The 25,956-nt window shown below is 32.0% G+C and overlaps 4 protein-coding genes across 10 annotated transcripts; 3 read left to right on the top strand and 1 right to left on the bottom strand.

Annotated features, from left to right (window-relative positions):
• Nucleotides 1-293: 293 nt before the first annotated feature.
• Nucleotides 294-4,831, bottom strand: LOC110670387 (V-type proton ATPase subunit D). Of its 2 annotated transcripts, XM_021832430.2 has the most exons (3): nucleotides 4,648-4,831; nucleotides 4,070-4,141; nucleotides 294-1,231 (listed from the first exon to the last, which is right to left on the bottom strand). In XM_021832430.2, exon 3 carries the CDS (start codon nucleotides 1,217-1,219, stop codon nucleotides 434-436), a length of 786 nt encoding a protein of 261 aa, XP_021688122.2. In that variant the 5' UTR covers nucleotides 1,220-1,231; nucleotides 4,070-4,141; nucleotides 4,648-4,831; the 3' UTR covers nucleotides 294-433. The 2 variants fall into 2 exon arrangements, with proteins under 2 accessions (XP_021688122.2, XP_021688121.2); XM_021832429.2 differs by lacking the exon at nucleotides 4,070-4,141 and having other exon boundaries at nucleotides 4,648-4,829.
• Nucleotides 4,832-7,500: 2,669 nt separating this feature from the next.
• LOC110670290 (uncharacterized) lies at nucleotides 7,501-10,088 on the top strand. Of its 3 annotated transcripts, none has more exons than XR_009144280.1 (4): nucleotides 7,501-7,729; nucleotides 7,808-7,955; nucleotides 9,209-9,305; nucleotides 9,778-10,088. XR_009144280.1 is itself a non-coding variant. In XM_021832269.2 (3 exons), the coding sequence occupies exons 1-2, from the start codon at nucleotides 7,657-7,659 to the stop codon at nucleotides 7,945-7,947; spliced, it is 213 nt and encodes a 70-aa protein (XP_021687961.1). In that variant the 5' UTR covers nucleotides 7,501-7,656; the 3' UTR covers nucleotides 7,948-7,955; nucleotides 9,209-9,532. The 3 variants fall into 3 exon arrangements, 1 of the variants encoding a protein (XP_021687961.1); XR_002497857.2 differs by lacking the exon at nucleotides 9,778-10,088 and adding an exon at nucleotides 9,413-9,532; XM_021832269.2 differs by lacking the exon at nucleotides 9,778-10,088 and having other exon boundaries at nucleotides 9,209-9,532.
• A 2,721-nt stretch (nucleotides 10,089-12,809) lies between these two features.
• On the top strand, nucleotides 12,810-18,944 carry LOC110670386 (mannosyltransferase APTG1). 2 transcript variants are annotated; one of them, XM_021832425.2, is made up of 9 exons: nucleotides 12,810-13,348; nucleotides 13,816-13,933; nucleotides 15,800-15,904; nucleotides 16,068-16,357; nucleotides 17,208-17,489; nucleotides 17,584-17,785; nucleotides 18,107-18,258; nucleotides 18,360-18,522; nucleotides 18,623-18,944. In XM_021832425.2, exons 1-9 carry the CDS (start codon nucleotides 13,101-13,103, stop codon nucleotides 18,701-18,703), a joined length of 1,641 nt encoding a protein of 546 aa, XP_021688117.2. In that variant the 5' UTR covers nucleotides 12,810-13,100; the 3' UTR covers nucleotides 18,704-18,944. The 2 variants fall into 2 exon arrangements, with proteins under 2 accessions (XP_021688117.2, XP_021688118.2); XM_021832426.2 differs by having other exon boundaries at nucleotides 16,071-16,357.
• A 1,168-nt stretch (nucleotides 18,945-20,112) lies between these two features.
• Nucleotides 20,113-25,007, top strand: LOC110670339 (tubby-like F-box protein 7). 3 transcript variants are annotated; one of them, XM_021832342.2, is made up of 5 exons: nucleotides 20,113-20,618; nucleotides 21,784-21,871; nucleotides 22,666-22,795; nucleotides 23,723-24,291; nucleotides 24,551-25,007. In XM_021832342.2, coding segments are annotated over exons 1-5 (1,140 nt in total). In that variant the 5' UTR covers nucleotides 20,113-20,267; the 3' UTR covers nucleotides 24,553-25,007. The 3 variants fall into 3 exon arrangements, with proteins under 3 accessions (XP_021688034.2, XP_021688035.2, XP_021688033.2); XM_021832343.2 differs by having other exon boundaries at nucleotides 20,114-20,618; nucleotides 24,444-25,007; XM_021832341.2 differs by having other exon boundaries at nucleotides 20,114-20,618; nucleotides 23,723-25,007.
• Nucleotides 25,008-25,956: the final 949 nt, after the last annotated feature.

The raw sequence follows: 25,956 nt of genomic DNA on the forward strand, positions 1-25,956 counted from the left end.
TACAGTTCCATTTTATCACATTAAGAACTAATCCAATTGTCAATTAGATAAGTTTGTTAAAATGAAACTCATAAAAGCTAAATAGCAAATGAATTCACCAGGGGAGATGGTCCAACAAATGGTAATTGACTCATAATCATGTTGCAAGCTCAACTCCAAGCACCAGATGTTACCAAAATGTACACACAAAAACATAACTTGTCCATCAAAATAAGATGAAACATTCAGCCAATGATTGGCAAACAAATTTTTCTTTCAGCATCATTGTGATGAAAGAAATAGCAAACAATAAATAGAATAATACATAAAGCTATATTTTATTGAACAATGAAAAGAAATATAAAAACTCGTCTACAATGATAGAAATCCTCATCGAGCAATAGGCCAAAGCCATACATCCTAAGAACTAACAGTAGTTAAACTAGCCTCCACATCAGAAAATTATATCCTCATCCTTCTCCATTGATGGAGACAACAAGTTGTGGGCTGATTTTAGCGATATCCCCTTCTGTAGAGAAATTTTCTCTGCAAACTGTTCCTCGGCAAACTGCTTGGCAGCAGCAAGCTGTTTCTCAATTTCCCTCTTCTTATAACCTTGTATCTTCTTCAACCTGAAGAAATCTTCCCTTTCAAGCTCATCCAACTCCCCTTTAATGTAACTAATGGTATTTTCCAATCTTGGCTTCACAACGTTCTCCAGTGCATTGACCCTACGATTAGTGGTCTTGATCGCCTCATCAAGTGTTAAAAATGATGTCTGAAGTGAAGCAAGCTCAACAAGAAGCTCAATTGCTTTGACATAAGCAGCACGGCAGGCCTGGACCTGTTGGCCACCTCGGGCCAATCCTGTGAGGTCATTCCTGGTCCCACCATCTGTGAAATACTCGAACTTAGGAAGCTTCACACCAGCAACATTCTCCTGTCGAGATCGAACCTTAAGAGATGCATTTTGGACATTCTCAAGGACAACATGCTTGATGTTTTCACCGGCAACATACTTTGCTTCAGTTAGGGCAAATGAAGAGGATTTCATGATCTCTCCCATTGATTCTTTTGTCGTGACAATCTTCTTAAGAATTTGACGGAACTGCACAGTCAAAGCATCACTCTTCTTCTTGAGAAGAGCATGACCCCTTGTAGCACCAACAAGGCGAGCTTTAACAACAGCAAGCATTGTAACAGTTGGAACTACATTCAAGCGCTGGCCTTGGCCTGACATATTTCAGAAAATCTAAACCAGAGAGAGGGAGAGAGAGTCAACAAATAAATACAATAAAAGTATAGCTTCACACTTGGATAGGAAGAAAAAGAAAGATTATTTGATCCAGTAAAAGAAAATCACTATCTTTGAAGACAAACATAAAATTTTAGCAAAATCAACATGATGACAAAGAAACGCTACACCACAACCTTATTCAATGTACACAACCATATGCGTCTTGTTTAAGTTTGTCTACAAGCTCATCAACTCGCTCATTTATAGCTTGTTTGAGGATTGATTAAAACACAAAAAAAAAGGCTTAAAACTACTAATATTTGGAGAGGTCAGAAATTAATTGCCTAAAATGAAAACTTTTACCGGAGTTTTGATTTTCTGAGTTGTAAATAAAATATTATTCATTAAGGCTCAAGAAGAGCCCACTGATTAAGGCTTGATTAATAAAACAGCCAAGTATAAGCCAAACCAGGCTCGACTTAGTCAAACCTTGAAAAACTAGGCTTGTTTGCAGCCATATCAAAATCATAAATGCATGAAACAGATAAATCTAAAATGAACCAATACCTTGTGATACAGTGAGTATTAACTCAACTCAACTAAGCCTTCATCCCAAAAATTTTTTGTCGGCTATATGGATTCTCTTTTTCCACTCTAAACGATTTTGGGTTAAATCCTCAGAAATATGTAATGCTTCTAGGTCATGTTGTACTACTCTACTCCAAGTCAGTTTAGATCTACCCCTTCTTTTCTTTCTATCCTCTAACCTAATGTGCTCTACTTGTCTAATTGGAGCCTCCGTATGTCTATACTTCACATGACCAAACCACCTCAATTTCCCTTCTCTCAACTTATCCTCAATTGGCACCACTCCTACATTTTCTCTAATACTCTCATTACGGACTTTATCTAGTCTAGTATGGCCACTCATCCACCTTAACATTTTCATCTCCGCAACTCTTATCTTAGACACATACTACTACTTCAGTACCCAACACTCACTATAATATAACATGGCCGGTCGTATGACTGTATGGTAAAATTTTCCTTTCAACTTATTGGGAATCTTGCGATCACATAAAACTCCCGTGGCACGTCTCCACTTCAACCATCCGGCTTTAATCCTATCACTAACATCCTTCTCACATCCCCCATCTACTTGAAGGACTGAGCCGAGATATTTAAAGTGATTACTTTGGGACAGTATCACTCCATCCAAACTAACTCCTTCCCTATCACCAGTTCGACCATTACTGAACCTGCAATGCATGTATTCTGTCTTCGTTCTACTTAACTTAAAGCCCTTTGACTCTAGAGTACTTCTCCAAAGCTCTAGTTTTCTATTGACTCCTTCTCGCGTCTCATCTATCAGAACTATATCATCCGCAAACATCATGCACCAAGGGATACTCTCTTGTATATATTTTGTCAATTCATCTAAAACTAATGTAAAAAGGTAAGGGCTTACGGCTGAACCTTTGATGTAATCCAACTGAGATAGAAAAATCTCTTGTGTCCCCTCTCACTGTGCGCACAATAGTAGTTGCTCATTCATACATATCTTTCAACACTTGTATGTACCTAATAGATACCCTCTTTTGTTCTAACACTCTCCATAAGACATCTCTTGGAACACTATCATAAGCCTTCTCCAAATCGATAAAAACCATGTGTAGATCTTTCTTCACATCTCTATATTTCTCCATCAAGCTTCTAATGAGAAAGATCGCTTCCATAGTTGAACGACCGGGCATGAAGTCAAATTGATTGGGAGAGATAAAAGTATCATGACGTAGTCGATGTTTCACAACTCTCTCCCATAACTTCATAGTATGGCTCATGAGTTTAATTCCCCTATAGTTTGACTAACTTTGTATGTCTCTCTTATTTTTAAAAATAGATACTAAAATACTCCTCCTCCATTTATCAGGCATTTTCTTTGAGTTTAGAATCTTATTAAACAATTTGGTTAACCATGCCACTCCCATATCTCACAAACACTTCCACACTTCAATTAGTATTACATCGGGTCCACAGGCTTTATTACCCACTTTCATTCTCTTAAATGCTTCCTTTACTTCTAAAGATCTAATCCTTCTAATATAATTCACATTCTTTTCTATTACTCTGTAGTTTATATTCATGCTATTACCATTTTGACTATTATTGAAGAGATCATCAAAATAATTTCTCCATCTTTCTTTAATGTCCTCATCTTTCACCAACACTTTTCCTTCTTTATCCTTAATGCACCTAACTTTATTGAGATCTTGACATTTTTTTTTTCTCTCCTCCTTGCTAATCTATAAATATCTTTCTCCATTTATTTAGTTCCAAGTTTCTCATATAACTTTTCAAAGATCAACTCCTTACAAGTAATCTATCAAGCACAATGAAGTTAACTGCAAAAAATCTGCTGAACTATCAATATAGCTGAAAAAATGCACCACCATTTCTCAATTATGAAACTAAGATTGCAAAAAAAAAAAAAAAAAAAAGGATTTAGAAACTTCTCCTTTTCCATTGATTTTCTCAATAACCAAAGAGGTGGTTCACTTGATACTCTTTCTGTTTTGCTGTTTTCTCAATCCAGAAAACCATCTACTGTGTATGTTTTCTCAAATTCTGCTTTCAGGAAACCATTTTTCCTTTCCCATCTTCTAGAAACTCTTGTTTTAATCACAAAATACCGTAAGTTCATATTGGAAGGAAAAATACCATCAAACTCAATAAGCTTGATACATCACTAAGCTACTATCAAGACCAAAACAAGATTTTCGCTCTTTTCATGCCAGATCAGTATACTCAAATGTGACAGATATCAAGAAAAAATTGCAAAGTTGATTTTTCCACCTTTTTGTGCCTTTACGTTGATGAATAAGTACTGATCAACCCCTTTATGTTGATGAATAAATACCAATCAACCTACAGGATAAGATCAGATTCTTTAAAACAAACAAAAAGTGCTTTCATTATTGCCAATAAGCTTTTAAAATTGCAATCTGCAATTTCATTATGACCATAAAAACTAAAAATTCATAGAGTAGAAATAAAAGTAGGTGAACAGTGAATTTATACCCATTTCACCATACTCAGCCGATCAAAAAAAGATGCAAAGAAACAAACATCTAAAACAGTCAAGCTTGCTCTTTTATAGTGGAATCACGTGAAACCTAATGAGATTACCCATAGAAACTAAAATTCAGCTAAAAGAATGAAAAGGCAATACAGTGACTCCACCAAAGGCACAAAACAAAAGGAGTGAATTTATACCCATTTCAAAGAACGAAAGAAACGAAAAATCCTCGAACAGAAGGGAAATTAGATTGTGAAATTAAATGGCAATCGACAGTGAATTTGCGAACCGATCGGAATGGGGAAAACAAAAAAAAATTAGAGTGAAGAATTATTGATTTCAGTTGAGTTTGTACCTGCAAAGAGTAAGGGCTGATTCAACTCTCCTCTATCTCCTTGATTCAACTCTCCTCTCCGTCTGGCAATGGAAACTGGTTTTTGTGTCAGCTAGTTGCTAGGACATAATTGATTTGTTCCGCAAATTATTGATAATTTTTTTTTATTGTAATTACTTGATAAATTATTAAAACCTACTGTTTGGGGTTTTTTTTTTTCATGCTATGATTTATTTTTAATATTTCTAATTTTATTGCCAAATTAAATGAATTAATTTTAGCTTAAAATTATTTTAAAATTATAAATTCTGGATTTCAAATTTTATTAATATTTTAAAAAATATAATAATTTAAAAACTAATTTCAACTAATTTACAACTATTTATAAAATCCAGCTTCATTATTACTTTTATTGCCAAATAATTCTTAATTTTCTTTTTTTACTCATAAATGATGCATTAAAATTTTAATTATTTAATTATACTATACATTTTATTCTTTCATTTTTTTTTCATAATAATATTCCTAAAATTAAATACATTCTTTTTACTTTTTAAACTATGTAAACATATGTGAAATTTATAATTTAATTCTTAAATTTTATTTTATATTATATTTTAATTTTTAAATTTTAAAAAATTAATTATTTAATTCTTAAATTTTATAATATATTATACTTTACTTCTTAAATTTTACAGTGTAATAAGTTTTAATCCCTATAATTTTAGTATATAAAAAATTTAATTCTTCTATTAATTAATAAAATTATTGTAAATATTAAAATTATAGAAAATAAATTATTTTATATATTAAAATTAAAAAATTAAACAATTTATTTATCAAAATTTATGAAATAAACTATTATATAATATAAAATTTAAACACTAAATAATTAATTTCTTAAAATTTATAGACTAAAATGTAATATAAGTGAAATTGAAGAATCAAATTATAATTTTATCTAAAAATATTAAGTTTATATAAACGATTATGGATTTATGTGAAAAATAAATTTTACAAACATCACGTTTTAAATAAGATAAGATTTAAAACTCAGATCTTAAAATCAAAACAACTAGTTTATCTAAATAATTGGTAATATTCTCTTTATTTTAGCTCTATTGTCTTTCATATATTTTATTTGCATGCAATGTAATTTATTTTTATCAAAAGTTTATTACAGAATGATAACAAAATTTATTTTAATATATAATCTAATTTTTGTTATTTTAAATTAATAATTTTAATCATAATTCAATAATTTTACTCTTAGTTATAAAATTATATTTTTTTTATCCTTTTTAATTTTAAAAAATTTAAATTAGATTATAATTTTCAAATTTTAAAAAATTTATTATACTTTAACTTATAAACTATTATATTATAAAATATTTTAATCTCTCAAAATATATATATTTATAATATAAAAATTAAATTTGTTATTTTAAAATAGTAGATATTAAAGTATTTTTATCTAAATTTCAATTTTTTTTTATAATATTAACAAAGAAATACTTCAAAGCAGGCATTTTTTTTAATATTTTATTAGTAAATAAGAATTTAAAAAAAAAAAAAAAATCTTTCAAGGCTCAACTCTAGGCACGCCCATGCTTGCAAAATTAAAATATCAATATTACTCATGAAATAATAAAATTTAAAATTTTTGGGGTATTACACAACTATTTATAAAATCCAGCTTCATTATTACTTTTATTGCCAAATAATTCTTAATTTTCTTTTTTTACTCATAAATGATGCATTAAAATTTTTAATTATTTAATTATACTATACATTTTATTCTTTCATTTTATTTCATAATAATATTCCTAAAATTAAATACATTCTTTTTACTTTTTAAACTATGTAAACATATGTGAAATTTATAATTTAATTCTTAAATTTTATTTTATATTATATTTTAATTTTTAAATTTTAAAAAATTAATTATTTAATTCTTAAATTTTATAATACATTATACTTTAATTCTTAAATTTTTAAAATTAATTATTTACTTCTTAAATTTTACCGTGTATTAAATTTTAATCTCTATAATTTTAATATATGAAAAATTTAATTCTTCTATCAATTAATAAAATTATTATAAATATTAAAATTATAAAGAATAAGTTGTTCTATATATTAAAATTAAAAAAATTAAACAATTTATTTATCAAAATTTATGAAATAAATTATTATATAATATAAAATTTAAAGACTAAATAATTAATTTCTTAAAATTTGTAGACTAAAATATAATATAAGTGAAATTCAAGAACCAAATTATAATTTTATCTAAAAATATTTAGTTTATATAAACGATTATGGATTTATATGAAAAATAAATTTTACAAACATCACGTTTTAAATAGGATAAGATTTAAAACTCAGATCTTAAAATCAAAAAAACTAGTTTATCTAAATAATTGGTAATATTCTCTTTATTTTAGCTCTATTGTCTTTCATATTTTTTATTTGCATGCAATGTAATTTATTTTTATCAAAAGTTTATTACAGAATGCTAACAAAATTTATTTTAATATATAATCTAATTTTTGTTATTTTAAATTAATAATTTTAATCATAATTCAATAATTTTAGTCTTAGTTATAAAATTATATTTTTTTTTATCCTTTTTAATTTTAAAAAATTTAAATTAGATTATAATTTTCAAATTTTAAAAAATTTATTATACTTTAACTTATATACTATTATATTATAAAATATTTTAATCTCTCAAAATATATATATTTATAAAATAAAAATTAAATTTGTTATTTTAAAATAGTAGATATTAAAGTATTTTTATCTAATTTCAATTTTTTTTATAATATTAACAAAGAAATACTTCAAAGCAGGCATTTTTTTAATATTTTATTAGTAAATAAGAATTAAAAAAAAAAAAAAATCTTTCAAGGCTCAACTCTAAAACCACGCCCATGCTTGCCTAGGAGGGCCGGAACTCGAAGCTCACTGACTTTGTTCAAAATCAGGCTTGATTTGAGCCAACTTCTCGAGAGAGAGTGAGAGGAGATGACGATAGAAGAGGCAGCAGGCCCCGCCGGACCAAAGGTTCTCCGATTGCTGTATTTCGTCGGCGCCGGATGTGAGTTATGGATGTAATTTTGTTAGATTTAGCATATATATGGTATCTAATTAAAAATTTCTTGTTAAAATTTGACAGTTATATGCACTGTGGCCATCAACAAGTGGAGAGAAGTTGAAAGGAAATCCATTCAGAAACAGCACCAACAACAATCCCACCTCCCTCCAAATTTGTTGCCCCAAAGCTCTCCAAATGCCGTTCAAAAACCCACCAAGTGATCTCTCAGGTGCTCTCTCTTTCTTTCTTTTGCAATGATTGGCGTTTGTAGCAACTGTTGTAATATTGAGGTTCGTTGTGAGGCTAGAGCTCATAGAATTGTTTCAAAGAGAAGGCTGGGATAAGAGGCCAGCTTAATTGTGCTAATAAATATTCATCTATTTTGTGGTTAAACTAGAATTTTGTCAGAATTTCTTGGCTTTTCATTTTTTTTAATTTCATATTAATTGTATTGAATTTTTTACTGAATTTGTTTTTAATTTTCAATTTGCAGACATTAGATTTCCGGTTCTGTTATGGAGGATTTTATTGAATTTTGTTCTGAATTTTATCACAAATAGACTTCAATTGACATACCAATGGCTTTCCATTCCTGTTATATTAAATAATTGGACCATGATTTTTCAATTTAAGTGGCTAGTCATTTGCAGTGCAGCTTTCCCATTGTTGGTTTTCACTTGCTTGGTTTTTTCAGCAATTGTTGGTTTTGCTTCCCTTGCATTGTGTCATGGGTGTGGGGTTGAGTTTATTTTGTCTATTTATCCCTTCATGACTTCGTTATTTTTCTATATTTTTGAGCTTGAGATAGGGCAATAACATACTTGGGGTTGTAAACAAGCGAAGCCAAGCCAAAGTACCATCACCTTCAAGTTTGGTTTGTTTGAATATTTTTCTAGCTCAAGCTTAACATCAAGCTCAAATATTGATTCAAGCTTTGTTTATTAATTTGTCAATGTAATTGGCTAAAAAAAAAGTAGATTTTTGTTCTATTTTTTATTTTAATAATTACTAAATAACATGCATTCATAGTATTTTATATTTTCAGAATTTGTTTCCAACCTAATGTGTGTTTATTGTTTACCTGTTTCTATAAATTATCAAATAAAAGATATTTCAAATAATTTTAGAAAACATTTATGTTAAAAACTAATTTCTAGATGCTTACAAGCATTCAAGTCAGAGCGTAGAAGTGGTTGAGATTTTTTATTAAGACAAATTGAGAAATCTATGATCGCCGTTAGTTTATCTAGTTTACAAATAATTAAGCTTGAATGAGTTAGCATCTTAACAAGTGGAATTTGAGATAGTAGTTTTTACTATCCTTCTCACATGGTGTTTTCTTTGTTAGCTATGTGTTTGTGACAGTGCTTATATGAGTATTATTGTGTTCAAAAACTAGCTTTATATTGGAAATTCATTGTTGATGTAAAATGATACAATATAAGAAGTCCTGACTCCTGACTGATTGAAATAACGTTACAGCTACAGGAATTAAAAACATGCTTGGATTGCAGGCTTGAGCCCCCAAATGTCAATCCTAAGAGAGAAATGCAGAACTAACTTATCAGAAATTGAAGTGGTAGGAGAATTTCTTATCTTTAAATTCAGCTCATCCATCAATGCCACCACCCTTCAAGTACATCTTTTGCTTGCTTTGTTACATATTTGCCTACTTCTATATGATAGTTGTAGCCATTGATGGAAGACTTGCTATTATGACTTGAAGAAACATGAATTTACACTTGGTGCAATCAACATTCAACCTTCCATTATCACTCTAATGTCATGTTTGGATTATTATTACTATTTTTATTATTATTATTATTATTATTATTATGCTAAAACCCATCAGTCTGTTACTGTTCATAGAGCAGTATCTTGGAATTTTTGTCCCCTCAAATTAAACTCTTTTGATGCTTCTCTGTCCATGTTTATACTTTTCCTTTCATATGTAACTTAATTTCCAGAGGCATGATGTTTCGATTTTTTTATTTTTGAGAATTCCAATTATATTTTCTGTATATTAAAGCATCCAAACATGAACATTTCAGGTATTAAACATAGATATATGCATGGGAGATAAAAATAATGTTGAATCAAACATCACTGTAAAGTTGAAGCAAAAGCCTAACCTAACCACTATTCTTCCTAGAAAGTGCAATAAGGTATTTGAACAGGGAATTATAGGCTTTATTGTCTTCTTGAGTCTGTCCTTTTATAATGTACAATAACATTTCTACTGCAAGACAGGAAAAGTTCAATTTTTATTGTATAAAAAGTTATTATTTGGGAGTTTTGGGTTGATTTCAATCTCCCAATACAGAAAATTTCCATAGAAATTGCCTACCGACATTTACGATTTCTTATTTTTCATATATCAACAGTTCATTAAAAAAAAAAAAAAAAAGCCAGCTTGTTACTTTTGCCTGTGTGTATAAATATTATAGAAGGCGATGTACTCTCAATAATACACACCCGGTTATGGGTGAACGCAATTAATTTATAGTTTAAGAAATTACCTGATCAATCTAAGTGGATTTGGTGTAACAGTGAATGCGCACGACATCCCATGGAAATGTTCAATTCATGAAGCCAATGGCTTGAAGAGAGTTTAACTTTGCACATCCAACACTCGAGGGAATTAATCTTTTGTCAGTCCTAAAATGGGGAATGGATACTCTAATTAATGCATATCTATTATATGATTAATTAATAGAATGGCACACAAATTAATAATTTCTGAGTTTCGTCACTTAACAAGCAATAAAAAGAGGAAAAAAAATTGAAGGAAAAAAAAATTAACTGCAAATGATGCATTACGATTTTACAAGGCCAAGAAGGCATTCAAGCAGATTCGATGGAGGCATGACAGATGGAAGGCAGACTATGTTTACAACTCAATTTAGCCATGCTATCAGGCAGTCATATTTGCTTTCCTATTCACTAGAGAAAAATTGATTTCCAAAAAATTAGGAATAAAAGAGCAAATATGAATTACAGCTGCCTTCCAACTGTGAGGATTTCAGACAGCATTCATGACGATGGAAGAGTCAGATTCCACAATTTAGCCAATTAATAGCTTCTAACATAGCAAAAAGAACTTGTGAAGGAAAATCTATGCATACACTTGCTCCTCTCCAAGCTCACATGTAGAAGTTGAAGACTTGAAATCTGTGCAAGAATTGAAACTATTTCAGCATTTTCTCCATATTAGGCTATACTTTGCCCTTTTTTTATTTAACTTTTTTTTTAGTCCACTAAAACAATGCTCGTTTTTTTTATCTATCCCCTCTAGTATAGATCATGGGAAATTGCAAAGACCATCGGCTGGACCAAGGCAACATCATGAAGAGGATTGTGATCATCAAGATTATCAAGAGAAAATTATTGGAGGGTGATTTTGGGAAGGTGATTGGTGATTTTGATGAGAAGGGTGGCCTTATGGTTGTTATGATTGTGCTTACAAAGGTGGAGCTGGAGTGGGCTGATGTTTCAATTGATGAAGGAAAGAAGCTGCAAGATGTTTTGGAGGAGATTGAAAGAGAGAGGGAAAGTTAAAGCTCGGAAAACTTCTTTAGAGAGCCCTGAAGATTAAATACATTTAAGCAACTATTTTTATAGATTAGCAAAAGCATTTTTCTTTTATTTCATTTGAGCAATTATTTTTATAGCTTAGTAAGAGCAATTTTCTTGTATTTCATGATAAATTTCAACAACTGTCCATGAACTTATATAGTTATAACACTACAATCCTTCAACTTTAAAATGTAATATAAAATCCTGTAAACTTGTAAATTTTGCACAGTAAAATTTCTATAACTTTCAATTACTGATTTTTAAGTTAGAAACTGACATAAACAGTTTTTGCATGGCCCTTAGTCAATATTTCCCTCTTCTCTCTTATGCAAAGTGTAAAATTATTCTCTCCACACGTGAAAAATTATTCTGTCTACAAAGAGAAAAAATGATTCAATTTATATATAACTTGAAGAGAAAAGAGAAATATTAACTAAGTTCTATACTGAAACTGATCAGGTCAGCATTTAACGAATTTTACTGTGCAAAATTTAAAAGTTGATGGAGTTTTATGTTACATTTTTTAATTAGGGACTGTAATGTTACAATTAGATAGGTTTAGAAACAATTGTCAAAATTTATCCTTGTATTTCAAACTGCTAATAAATAGCATCTACAGCACAATTAGAGGATTCCATAATTCAACATTTCTTTGTATTGGTTAATGGAAAATTGAATGTATACACAAGTAAACCGCTAGCTTCTCCTTCTTCCTCCCTATCCTCTGCCATTTGCATTCTTTGGAATTGGATAGATCAGCAAGTATTAACTCCTTTTTTGCAGCTCACAAACTATGAAGTTCTTCAATTTTCAAGCCTCATAAAGCTAATACTGTAAATTCTGCTGCAATTCCAGAGTTTTATTTAATGAATTTGGATTTTGCATGACAAAAAATTATACATAAAACAAAATGGAAATTCAAGAATTTAATTAGATATAAATTAATTTAACTAAATATGATGTACTCTATAGTTAATTGATTTGATACAAAGTAAAATTTTTTTTTTTTACAAAAAATAAGATAATTTAATATAAAATTTACAACTCATGTTGTTCTACGTTGTATTTGTTACATATAAGATTTGAGTAAATCTTTTCTTGAGTTAATTTTTGGAGTAGAATTAGATTTATTCTATTTTTTCTACAACTCATCTCATAATATTTTCATAAAATAATTTTTTTTTCATAAAGTAATTAAATATAAAAATTTCATTAACTTAATAAAAAAATAAAATTTTTTCATATAAAAAATACATATAATATTTTTTAAAAATTTAATAAATAATATTTAATAAACTCTAAACTTGTTTACATAATTTTTGTTGTTCCTATAATTTTTAACAAAATTTATCATCTCTTTAATTTAAATATTATATATATTTTATGTGAGAAAATTTTATTTTTTTTATTAAATAAATAAAATTTTTATAATTAACAACTTTACGGATATGTTTTTTACGAAAATTTTGATGTAAATTTATGTTAAATTGCATTCTACCCCGTAGAAGGACCATCCCACATAACCAAACGAGTTTTGCCCTCTTTCTCCCACTTAACCGAAAAAGGGTCACTTGTTCCTCATCCACCGCACTCGTTACTCAGGTCTACCACGTTCGCCACCGTCAATCATTGCTTCATTTCATTGATTCTTACTGCCCGCAATTACATCCCACCAACGGTTCTCCTCTTGCTCTCTCTCTCTCTCTACGTCATAGTAAAAGTTAAGGAACAAAATACCTGCTTGGTGCATTAGAGTAGATTCCGGTCTTCGTTTCTCCTGCTGCCAGTTGTGCGAAGAATGAGGCAGAGACACAGTACAGCTGAATCACCATCCGCTAAACTCACACCTCAAAACCCTGATATCTCCAAACAAGGAGGAGGAGGAGAAGAAACAAAGTCCCAGAAATCTAACATCTTTTCCTCGTCAAAGAATATCTTTGCACTGTGTCTAGCTTTTCGAATAGCAAATTCTCTGCTGATACAAACATATTTCAATCCAGATGAGCACTGGCAAGCCCTTGAAGTTGCTCATCGCATTGTATTTGGGTAAGAATTTTAACTTTCTGTTCTGTTTGGAAGATACATGCTTGATTGGTGTGTTGTTTTTTTTTTTTTTTTTTTTTTTTTTTGGGGGTGGGATGTGGGGTGTGTGTGTGTTGGTGTACATAACATTTTGAAGTAAATTTTATTTGGACAGAAAGAAGGAGTCTAAGATGTTCAGATAAGGTGTCGTTCTAAGTTCTAACCTAAACAATACAAAGCAAATAGACAAAATGAAAAATATTAGTAAATAAAAAAGTAGTGCCATCCGTTCAAGCTGAGCAACATTTAAAGATGCTTGCCTGAAAGCCTCTGAAGCACAGGCCTACAAAGACATTTCACTGAACTTTTTAACTCAATTCAATTTTGGAAGCACCGTTTTGACCCTACAACATCATGGTTTAGCCAAAATTTTATTTGAAAGTGGTGGAAATGCTTTAAAGGCGGTGATTAAGATGTGTCTAAAATGGCAGGTACGGTCACTTGACTTGGGAGTGGAAGAAGGGGATTCGTAGCTATTTGCACCCATTGGTGTTTGCTTTGCTGTTCAAAGTTCTTGCATTGTTAGGTCTTGATACTCCATGGTTTATGGTAAAATAAGCTATGTGCTTTTTGTGTTTTAATGTTTAATATGAAGTTAGCTATAGGTTCAATTTATGTGTATCTTTAAGCTTGATTAATGTAAGTTTTGCTAAAGCAATTTTCAAGAGTCTTATGGTATTTCTAATTTATTGGTATGTTTTCATTAATTGCATTTGTAGAAAGTAGTTTGAATTATCAGTTTCTGTGATGTACATTATGCTAGTATTGTCAGTAAAGTAGATTCAATAGGAAGTAAAATAAGGGCATTTAATATTTGGAAACTGGCAATATGGTGGATTGCAGCTTATTGTTTTGAACCTATCAGTGATTGAAAACAAAAATTATATACTGGAAAATTGAACTGGTGTAGATATACTATGGAATATAGAATAACTAGATTTATAGAAAAAATTGAAAGAGGAAAATGGTTATACGAGGGACTTTTGTAATGTGGAGAAGGTCTTTGCTACTTTTGCATGCTCATGCTGAACTTCAAAAGTTTCTGCTAAGAATAATACTTAGAATACTTAAAGCTAGTGGAATTTACTTTATTATGCTATTTAAAGCTAGTGCAGTTTTCTTAATCATGCTGTTTATTTTAATACAATATTGTTTGATGAAAGAAGTAATCAGGTTGTTCAACTTCACTGGTGGCATTTTCTTAGATAGTTATATGGTTTGCATACCAATAAGAATAGTATTTTGGGACATGAAGTTGCTTGTGAATTCTCAGCAGCACTTCACATCAAAAAATACTGCTTCAAATTTCTTTGGTGAATTCAGATTCATTTTATGCTTGAGATCTCTTACCTTATTGAATGATGGCTAGCAAATTGATTCATTTTGTTAAGATAATTATGTACTTGAAAGTGTGCTCTTTTTTTTAGCTATTTCTTTGTCTAATTCCTTTTTTATAAAATAGTTCAAGGATCATTCGGTCAAGCATGGTCTTGGCATGATGAATTCATGTGATTCTGAGGCCACAAACATTATTGGTCTCATGGTTTATAGCCTGCTTTTATTAGTGCCACAAAATGAAATTAAACTAGGGGATGCTTTTCATATTTATGGCCCTAGTGCAGGACCATGATCAGGTAGGCCACTGGTTCATGTCCTGCCAAGTTGATTCTGTTACTTAATGCACATTTATGCGCATGATCTAAGCTTGGGTTAGGTGGTATAGGGTGAAATTTGGCAGTGCTGTGACATGTCAAAATGAAATTTGTGATGCTGCAGCTGCATGCCACATACCCTTTGCATTTATAGTTTGCTTTTTATTAAATTGGCGTGCCCATCACCCTTATTATCATTTATAAATTTCTCTGAAAAATTGAATGCAAGTACAATTCACAAGGAATAGTGCAACAGTTGCTTTCTTTTGCATAATTCATTGTTTTCACACTATGTTCGGACCAAATGAGAATGGAATTTATTTTATTTGCAAATGCATTTTAAAAAAGAATGTATTTGTGAATGAATTCTCATGTTTTGCATCTTATTCATTTTAAAATTGTAGTCTTATTAATTTTTACTTTTGTTTTTCCAGAATTTATTTGCAAATTCTGTTAATTCTCATAGAGTTTGGCTCAAGCAAGCTTAACAAATTCCCTAGAATTAAAAATGTATAATTCCAAATGACCTCTATGCATTCCAAACATATCATGTGTGGATTTGTAAATGAATTTTTTGGAATTCATTTAAACCAAACAAGCTCTTAAGCAGATATTAGCTAGCTATTTTTTCTTTTGTTGCTTCTGAAAGTGAATAAATTTTAGGTGCATGGAATATCTGTGCTTTTTTTTGTTCCCATTCAAATACATAGTCTGTTGTTATTATTCATATGTGTACTTATATCTTTCGTCTCATGCTTTGTAGACCAAGGCTCCACGATTGCTGCAAGCACTGTTTTCTGCAGTTGGTGATTTGTACTTGTACAAACTTTCTTATGCTCTCTTCAATTATTCTGTGGCAAAATGGGCAGTATCCTTCTAATATGCATCTCTATTTCTGTGTGTATCTTTGAGTTTCAGATTAAATTATACTTGGTTTATATTTCTCTTCCATATCCTGCCTGAAGCTTCTTATCCATGATTAATACATATTAAAATGATGTTTATGAAAGATTATGCACTTAACAGTACAGCAGCTTTTCTCTCAATTATCAAACTGGTTCATTTTTTTCTGCTTCAATCGTACATTGTCCAATAGCTTGGAAGCTGTTCTTACACTGGTGGGGTTGTACCATTGGCCCTGTATGAGAGATTATCCTCATAAAATACCATTGCTTTCAAGGAAGTGGGGTTTGATTGTAGCAGCACTAGCTTGTGCAATTCGACCAACAAGTGCTATCATTTGGGTCTATGTTGGCATTCTTGAGCTTTTTGTCACTTGTGATAGACTGAGATTCATTATTCTGGAGGTGGTTCCAATTGGGTAGGTGTTAATGCATAATTTATCACTTTTTCTCTTTTTTTTGAATGTCTAACTTTGGACTTCCGATTTTCTCATACATATCTTATGATGACTTTTCCCGGCTTTTGTGTAGAATCATGGATTTAGTAATCTAGTTAATTTGATTGCACAGTTTGACAAGCCATACTCATATTTGATGAAATTAATCAAGAAATACGGGGACATAATGCCTACCAACCAATTGTAACATATAGGATAAATATAAAGAAAACTAGAAGGATTAATGCTATCCTTTAAAGACTCAATTTACAGCTCCAAAATAAATATAAAGAATCATGTAAAGACATGCAAACAGCCTTTCCAGCACAACTAGTTGCCTCTGCTTCCTAGAAAGATAAAAAAAATTGCTGCAATTTCCTGCTTAAAGAATATCAAAACAAAACTGTTAAGTTGAAGTTCCCAACTAAGCTTCTATTATCAGGCTTTTGCCCAATAATTCCTATGGGACATTTCGACCAAAACTATACTCTTCTTGAGGTTTTAAATTTGAATTTTCACGAGTTCCTTGTCTGCATCACGCCATCACTTGAACATACTTGTTATGTGAACAGTCACTGCATATTACTTTGTTGGCAAAGTGTTGCATTTAGGTACCAATACCATATATTTGTTTTTCTCTTGATTTTATTTGGTGGGGGCTAGATGTTTAGACTTTTGGGGGATCATGATTCTTTGTAGCTCAAACTAAATTTGTGTGGACTAATTCTCCTGCATGACAAGATGCTTTTTATATCAATAAATTACGGAAATTACCTGAAATCATTTGTGTGGTTATGGTATTGTTTTTCTTATATTTTGTTAATGGTATCAGGGGTTTGGTGCTTGGTCTTTCATGTTTATTGGATCGCTTGATGTATGGCTCGTGGGTCATAGTGCCTCTTAATTTTCTTAAGTTCAATTTTCTTTCCTCTGGCGGAGATTATTATGGAACTCACAAGTGGCACTGGTACTTCTCTCAGGGATTTCCTGTCATGCTCTTCACTTTCTTACCATTTGCCATAGCTGGCAGCATCAAGTCTAAATATTGGAAGCTTTCTGGTCTTATTGCATGGGTTCTAATTCTTTACAGTGTATTGGGTCACAAAGAATTCAGGTATTGTGCTGACGTTTTTTTTTTCTGCATGCAATTTTTAGTGTATCCTTGATCCAATAACTCAAGCTCATCTTCTAATTTTACCATGCTATAGGTTTGTCTTGCCTGTGCTGCCAATAGCTTTGATCTTCTCTGGTTATGCATTATCCGTTATGGCAAGACCTGATTCTCCACATGTTAAGAGGAAAGGTTCTTCAAAGTCTCATACCAAATGGCCTTCAAAAGTAGGATTCGCTGTCATCTTCTTGTTAGCAACCAATATTCCAATGGCGATCTATATGAATTTGGTTCATCAGGTATATGGAATGCCTCTTCTCTAGGCATGAAGCTGATTAGAGGCCATTTAATGTAACAGCTTCATATGGCTCATTATTTTAATGTTAAGACTTTCGAATTAAGAAAATTTTAGGATTGATTTTATTTTTGCTGTTCTTTTTATTTCCCTTTATCTGCACAATGTTATTTGTGCAAAATGGGAGAATCTTCTATTCTTACCTAGAAAGAAAGAACAGAGAGAAGATATCTGGGGGAAGAAAAACTTCAGGAAAATTTTGGTATGATACTATTCCTTTTCTTTATGGTTCTCTTTTTGTTGATACTTTCAAGCATCATGACAGAGGGGAACTGAGGATGTAATGATCTATCTATCCAAAGAAGCCCGCAATGAGAAAGTGAAGAGTATCCTATTCTTAATGCCCTGCCATGCCACACCTTACTACTCTACTCTCCATCACCATCTGCCAATGCGTTTTCTAGACTGCACACCAAGGTTTGGACTTCTTGAATTTGATTGGAGTATATTTTCTCTCTTGCTGTCTTGTGATGCAGTTATTCAAAAATTTCATTTTGGCTTGATATCTCATCCTCCAGTGAAGAGAAAGAAATCCCTGATGAGTCAGATCGTTTCATGTTCGATCCTGTTGGTTTTGCATCAGAATTGGCAAAAAACTGGTCTCTGCCGAGTCACATTGTGTTATTTGAATCTGAGGAGAGACTGTTGAAGGATTTCTTGATTGCACATTCTTTCAGAGAGGTAAGCGCAAGCTCTTACTTATGCATTGTCTATACAGTTTTCCTTCAATCCACAATGTATTTCTCTTTTTTTCTTAGCCAAGTGTATGATATAATGGCAGATAAGGAGGTTTTTCCATGCTCACTTCAAGGTTGACCGCGATCTTCAAGCATCAGTTGTTATCTATGCTTTAAAAGATTAAATTCAATTGTTTCCTGCAACAAATCTTTGTATCAGAATCTGCCTTCTGAGAATTCTCTACTTCTTTCTTTTTGGTAATTTATTTTTTTCCAATAAACCAAATTACTGTTAAAACTACTAGATTTGAACAAGTTGATATCCAAAACAGCTGAGGTGCGTCGCACTACACTAGGGGATTTTTGAAGTTGGATTTGCTGTACATTGCTATTTTCTGATAATTAGATGACTATTGTTTATTATTATTTAGTGCAGTCTTAAATTGAGATGCCACAGTCTAGAAAATGAATCATTGTTTAAAAATATTTTCATGGACAAGTTTTACTAAACAATCTGGTCTCTGCCGAGTCATGTTAGTGGACTGCATGGCCAAGAAGCCTGACCACGACGTGCGTGCCAAATATCTGGGCTAGCTTTGACTCCAAGAGGCGATGGCATTGGTGTGAATGTCATACGGACCATTTGAGCAAGTATCAGTCAGTACAAGCCCTGTAGAGTTTGTTGACAATAAAGTCATTAAAAAACATTAGAAAATGACAATTATTATTTTTTTTTTGTGTGTGAATAGAAAATAACAATTAATTATTGTCATGACAGAATCGACTGATGAAAACGAGATTTTTTAAGACGAAATTTATTGTTTTGAAAATGAAAAATCACATTACCAGCTTGTGAGACGGGCAATTTATGACCGTTACCAGCAAGAATAGAATCAGCAGCTATTACCAAAAATCTCACAAACTGGTAATTTAAGACGGAATTCTATTCTTGTTGAGTAGAGATTTTTCTTGCTTTGAAGATTATTATATTTTATTGTGGCAGCAGAGCTTAGAGAACTCGAGATGTATATTAAGAAGAAGAGAGAACGTGGCCACGTTTAAGCTGACATGCAACATGCATGGCGACACCTGTTCGCTTGAAATAAACATGCCGATTCCCTTTTAACACAGCCCGTTCGTCATCTACGCATGCAAGTAGGGGCTAAAATTGGTCGCCACCCATCAAGCCATCGTCATCCACCACCTTTAGCTCAAGGGGGAAAAAAAAAAAGAAAGAAAAAAAATATTTATGTTTTTGTAGAATTTTTAATAAGATTAATCTTAATTTTAAAAAATAATTTTAATAACATGAAGTATAAGTCACAGTAAACATTCAGCAGAAACCCGTAAAATATACGCTTTTTATTCCAAGTAAATTCAAAGCTGTACTCATAACTATAAACTCACAAGCTTGCGCTCTTCTTGTTATTATTATTATTTTTTTAATTATTTTTTTAGACTCGGTCAAATCTCCCCAACTACAACCAGCACACTACTCCCCTCGCCCCGTTCTTTTTCTCCGTCACCCCCACTCTATTTGCGCCACCTGTTCTAACACATTCTCTCTTCTCAATGCTTATCTCACAGCTCTGTCTCTCTGTTTCACGCTAACCCTCCCCTCGCCCCCACCCCCGCAACCCCTTCTCTCTCTCTCTCTGGAACACAAAATCGAGAAAAGGACCAAAAGGCGAAAACTCTCTTCGGCTCTCGGGGGAGGAAAGAAAAAACAAAGGGGAATTTATCACTCTAATGTCTCTGCGGAAATCTATTCTCTCTCGAAGGTTCTCCAAGTCGTTCAAGTCTGTTAACAATCATAAAAACGACGGTGCTGGAGGAGTGGTGGTGCCCACCGGTCTCGGTGGCGATGTATCCGGGGAGTTGTGGGCCGAGTCGGACCCTGTCGATGGCTGGGCGAGCATGTTGCCTGAATTGCTTGGGGAGATAATAAAACGAGTGGAGGAGAGCGATGATCGGTGGCCTCAGCGACAAGACGTCGTTGCTTGTGCTTGTGTCTGTAAAAAATGGAGAGAGATTACGAAGGAGATCGTTCGGTCTCCACGCAACATAGGCAGAATCACTTTTCCTTCTTGCCTTAAACAGGTCAATTTTTATACTTTGTTAAAATTTATTAGTTTTTTTTGGGAATAGTGAGTGATTGGGAATTGTGTAATGTTAGGGTTTTGATTTTTTTAGGGAATTCCCGTTTTGTGAAGTTAGTGTTTTTTTTTTTTTAATTTTTTTTATATAAATAGTGCTTGAAATATAAACCTAAATCTATCTAATTGAATTATTCTTTGATAATTAAACTATTATGTTCCATTTATGTGATTATTTTTTGATAAGTTTTCGCGGAGGAATTCTTCTAATTATATTAGTTAATTAATGATTTGCATTAGTGCTCCGGGTTATTGGAACTTTCAGGTTTGAATTTATATCTATTGTGTTTTCCCCCCGAGTGAATGATGTTTTGGTGCCTGGAGTTTGAATTTGTTCTTTTTGTTTTTTTCCTTGGTTATTTCTTTGCATATTTCTTCAGTATTGTATGTGCTGTGAATTTAATTTTGCTAGGTTCTGCAATTCATTTTCTGTGTATTAAAATATCAATAATTAGAAGATTAATTGAAAATGTGGGAAAATGAAGTTTCAGAAAATTTTGAATGTTGAAAGCAAATAATAACTTCCTTTTTTTGAGCGCAGAACAATTCTTGGAGGCCCTTGTTTATAAATTATTGGTCATCAGGAACAAAAATCTTGTTCCATTTCAGGCAGTGTAATTGTTACATGATATAAACTGCCTAGATACACAGAAAATTTTTTCCTCATTTAGAAAAAGAATTAGAGGTGTTCTTTTCTAGAAACTTGCTTTTATATGAAATTTTGTGGATTTTCTTAGATTAAGCTGAGATGTTCCTCGGGTAATACTAGATTTGCTAATAGTCAAGTTGTGCCTTCCATCGTGTAAATTTAGAATTAGAAGTTGTACATGCATAATTAACTGAGCCGAAAGGTGACTTTATTATGAGAATAATCTTTTATGCGTAATTGAAGTCTTTGCCTTGAAATGATTTCCTTTCCTTTTCTTTTCTTGATGCTGTCATTTCCTTTCCTGTTTACAGTTCCAGACAATATGAAATTATTGGCAATTAAATTGCTTAGGATTGTTCATTTAGCTTGTTGATTTATTCCTGTGACTTGATGCAATTGTTGGTCAAATTTGTCTAAAATTTTGAAATATGTGGTCCTTCTGTTTTTATTGAAAATGCAGCCAGGTCCGCGTGACTTACCTCATCAATGTCTTATAAAACGGAATAAGAAGACTTCAACGTTTTATCTCTCTCTTGCTCTTACTCCATGTAAGTAGTTATTGGTGGACTTGATTTTAGAACCAAAAGAGGAGCTTCGGGGCTTCTTCAGATTTATGCTTCTTCTGCAGCTACATTAGTTTGACATAATCATTTATGCTTAAATTTTTAGTATTAAAACTGAAAGGGAAAGGATTCATTTTGTCAAACCTTTAGATTGACCTTTGTCTATATGGTGATATGATATTTTATCACACATGGCATTCCAAAGTCAACTTGACTCATTCTAAAATTGACAATATTCAGTCTGTAAAACAAAGCTTGTTCCATTTAAGAGTCACACCTAAATATTGACTAACATGATAATTTTAAATTAAAAAGGAAAGACAATTTTTGGGATTGAGAACGGTTATGTAGCACATGAAAATTTTTTATATTAAAACTATTACTGTTAAAAGCTTTGATCTTTTTGTCTATACACAACTATTTTGTGGTGATGAGTGTAGCATCAAACACAAAATGTTCAATGGTTTGGAAAGACTGGTGATTTTATTTGGAAAGTTAATGCATGACATATCTTTTGTTAACAGTGAATTTTATAAATGTGAGAGGTTTATCATAGATTATTGAATTTATGTTTCATCTTGCATGGACTTGATTATCAAGTTTGTTATTGGCCTTCAGTTCTGTTAGCATATATATTTTATTTGTTTTCTGTTTGTCCTATGTAACTTTTGTAACGTAAGTTATTGAAGTCTGGCTCATTTGAGGTTGTATTTTATTCTTCTTCCTAGCATTAATTGAAGTCTGGCTCATTTGAGGTTGTATTTTATTCTTCTTCCTAGCATTAATGGACAAGGGAAAGTTTCTTCTAGCAGCACGGAGGTTTAGACATGGTGCTCACATAGAATATATCATCTCACTTGATGCAGAAGATCTATCCCAAGGAAGTAATTCATATGTTGGAAAATTAAGGTAAGATATACATATTGATACAGGTTAAGTTGGGAATTCTGGAAAATGCTACTCTTATTTCTGGACGTAATTTGAGATAATAAGAATCTAGATAGTTTCTTATGATTTTATTATTCTTTGTTACCTCCTTACATATTATCAATCAAACTTACCATTTTTATATTGAATTTGTAAATATTCTGTGTCTGTATGTAACATAAATCTGCTGTGTGGATTGTTTCAAACATGATGATTGCTGACATGCAATTTGCAATGTATTATGACAACTCCCTGTATTCTGTCATGGACTAGCTGTTGGGTGATTGTGATGTGTTTTCTGTGATATTACTGTGGGGCAGATGTGGCTCGACTCAATTAAGCCTTAATCCCTAAGTGGTTGGACTCAGTTTTATGGATCTGTTTCCATCTGGTTTAGGGTATGGGAGAAACATTGAAAGTAAATGGCTTCAGGTCCTAGGTTAAAATTTGTCATCATTAACTGGAAGATGATGCAAATTTGTTAGTTTTATGTCTAAGTTATAATGATACTGTAGCTATATCAGGAAACGAAAATTGGCCCACCATGGATTATATTTATGGACACTTGTGGCACCTACATGTGATTTGCTGTTTCTTTGTAGTCCATGGTGGGCTAGGTTCATGCAAGATTTTCTTTGTAGTTATGGTGGACTAGTTGCTTTGGTAGCAATGCCTAGTTTTGGTGCCGTAGAACTAATGCTATGACCTGTTCATGGTCTAAATCACCATGGTGGTTGGATTTAGCAAATCCTAGTTGTACAAATTAGTATGTAGTTGACAACAAAAGTGCAATTATTCTGTTTCTGTGCTCATCTTTTATATTTTGGGTGAGAATGAGGTGGGGGAGCATTGTTGGAGCCTTTTTTACTGTAATAAAAAAAATTTCTAATGTTCCATCAAATTTTACAGTTCGGACTTTCTTGGCACCAACTTTACAATCTACGACAGCCAGCCACCACACAGTGGTGCAAAGCCCTCAAGTAGCAGAGCTAGCCGCAGATTTGCGAGCAAACAAATAAGCCCCCAAGTTCCAGCAGGCAATTTTGAGGTTGGACAGGTCTCTTACAAATTTAACCTCTTAAAATCAAGAGGTCCCAGAAGGATGGTGTGCTCACTGAAGTGTCCACTATCACGAGAAACTATTAATGAAAAACATCTTGAAGACTCCGTGATGAAGGGACCAGAGTCTTCAGTTTCTGGCTATACAGTTTTGCGCAACAAGGCCCCGAGGTGGCATGAACATCTGCAATGCTGGTGCTTGAATTTCCATGGTCGGGTAACTGTAGCATCAGTTAAGAATTTCCAATTGGTTGCAACTGTGGACCAAAGTCAGCCAGGAGGAAAAGGAGATGAGGATACTGTCCTCCTGCAGTTTGGGAAGGTAGGAGATGATACTTTCACCATGGACTATAGGCAGCCATTGTCAGCTTTTCAGGCATTTGCAATATGCCTTACGAGCTTTGGCACAAAACTGGCATGTGAGTAGCTTATATGCTGTTATTATAATTATTGAAGTTGTGAGTTATGTTGGATGCTTTAATATGAGTAGTTCGTTTCACATCGCCTTTACGATGTTGGTTTGGTTGGAGGAAACCAATAATGTAAATGTTGTTTATTGTATTAATGACAGGACTCGAAATTATTGGTTCCCAACAATTTTACGTTTACCAAGGATGGTTTTTGTTTTCTACATTCAAGTCTCTGAAAAAAATCACTGTCAACATTCTTCATATGAAGGATTTGGGTTGTAGATGCAAGTTGGATTCTATGGAAATAGTATCCTTTACTAAACTCCTCCGATTGTGATTCTGCATTAACTTATTAGCAGTCTTGATATTTTTTTTTTTATTGCTGAAGATAAAAAATACCAGTTCTTGTACGTAGTTTTAAATGCCCGTAACCAAAGCCTTGACCACTCCATGTCCATGGATGACTATTGCAACATTTGGAAGATATCACTCAGAAATTTTGTGGAGTAGCTGCTATCTGTTAATCCCACGAACTGACTTCCGATCATAGCATGTTGCTAATGATGAGAGGGGGCTGTATTATTTAGTTGATGGTTATTAGGTTGATTCTGTTTTCATCCTTGAACTTCAAATCGTTGCTTTTGGTTCCTTTTGTAATTCCTTATCTTTTAACTGTTCTTTGTAATTCCTTTTTATTTATTGAATTTGGAGTAAATCTTTGATTATACATATTTTATTTTAAAATAATGTTTAACGATATGAAAAATTAAAAATGAAGTTATCTTCGATTCTAGTTTAAATTCTAACTGGAGTTGAATGAAAAAAACAAAAAATACCTAACGACTTTAAAAAATTGACATTTACATGAATATGTAATTTAGATCATTTAAGTCAATTAAATGTAATTTTATTCAATTAATTAAAATTGGTAACTACACTACATCGCGTACAAGAAATTTCCTCGAGTCATTTATTTACGGGCCTCTCTACCTTCTAGAAACCTAAACATATTTGTGTCAATTCTCACCCAATGTGGTTCCAAAACTCCAACAGGCTTCAATTTTATTTATTTATTTGGATTTAATTGAAACTCGAGATTTATAATTATGAAAATAATTTTAATATTAAATTAAAATTTTATTAATATGTACTTTTTTATGCATAATATAAGAAGAGAAGAAGAAAAAGAAAGAAAACAATAATATAAAAAAATAATAATAATAATGCTAGGGTTGTGGAAACATGTGATTTGAACTTCTAATGACTAGAAATGTTTAGGACGTTTAGATTCTCTGTACTAGAAATGTTTAGGACGTTTAGATTCTCTGTATTTTTTATGAATGACAGAAAATTGAAATATGCTATACATATGATGTTGTATGTTTGCACGTATGCGGGCACTGCCAATCATGCAGTTCTACAAAGAACAAAACACGTTGGCCCGAGCCCGACATTTTGTATGGATCTTTGATGCTAAACATGCACCAAAACGAGAGCAAACTTGTAAATAACTTTGATCAATAGGCTATACTTACTTTCCTTTTAGGTATAAGTAGATTGTTTCCTCGCCAATTTGCACAACTTATATCAAATTTGAGAATTGAAAGAGATGCATAACCGTGCAGGAGGTTGAAAGGGATGGTATGCGGCAAGAATCGAACCTTTCATTTCTTT

Source organism: Hevea brasiliensis, chromosome 15 (genome assembly GCF_030052815.1).
Source record: "Hevea brasiliensis isolate MT/VB/25A 57/8 chromosome 15, ASM3005281v1, whole genome shotgun sequence".
NCBI classification, from domain to species: domain Eukaryota; kingdom Viridiplantae; phylum Streptophyta; class Magnoliopsida; order Malpighiales; family Euphorbiaceae; genus Hevea; species Hevea brasiliensis.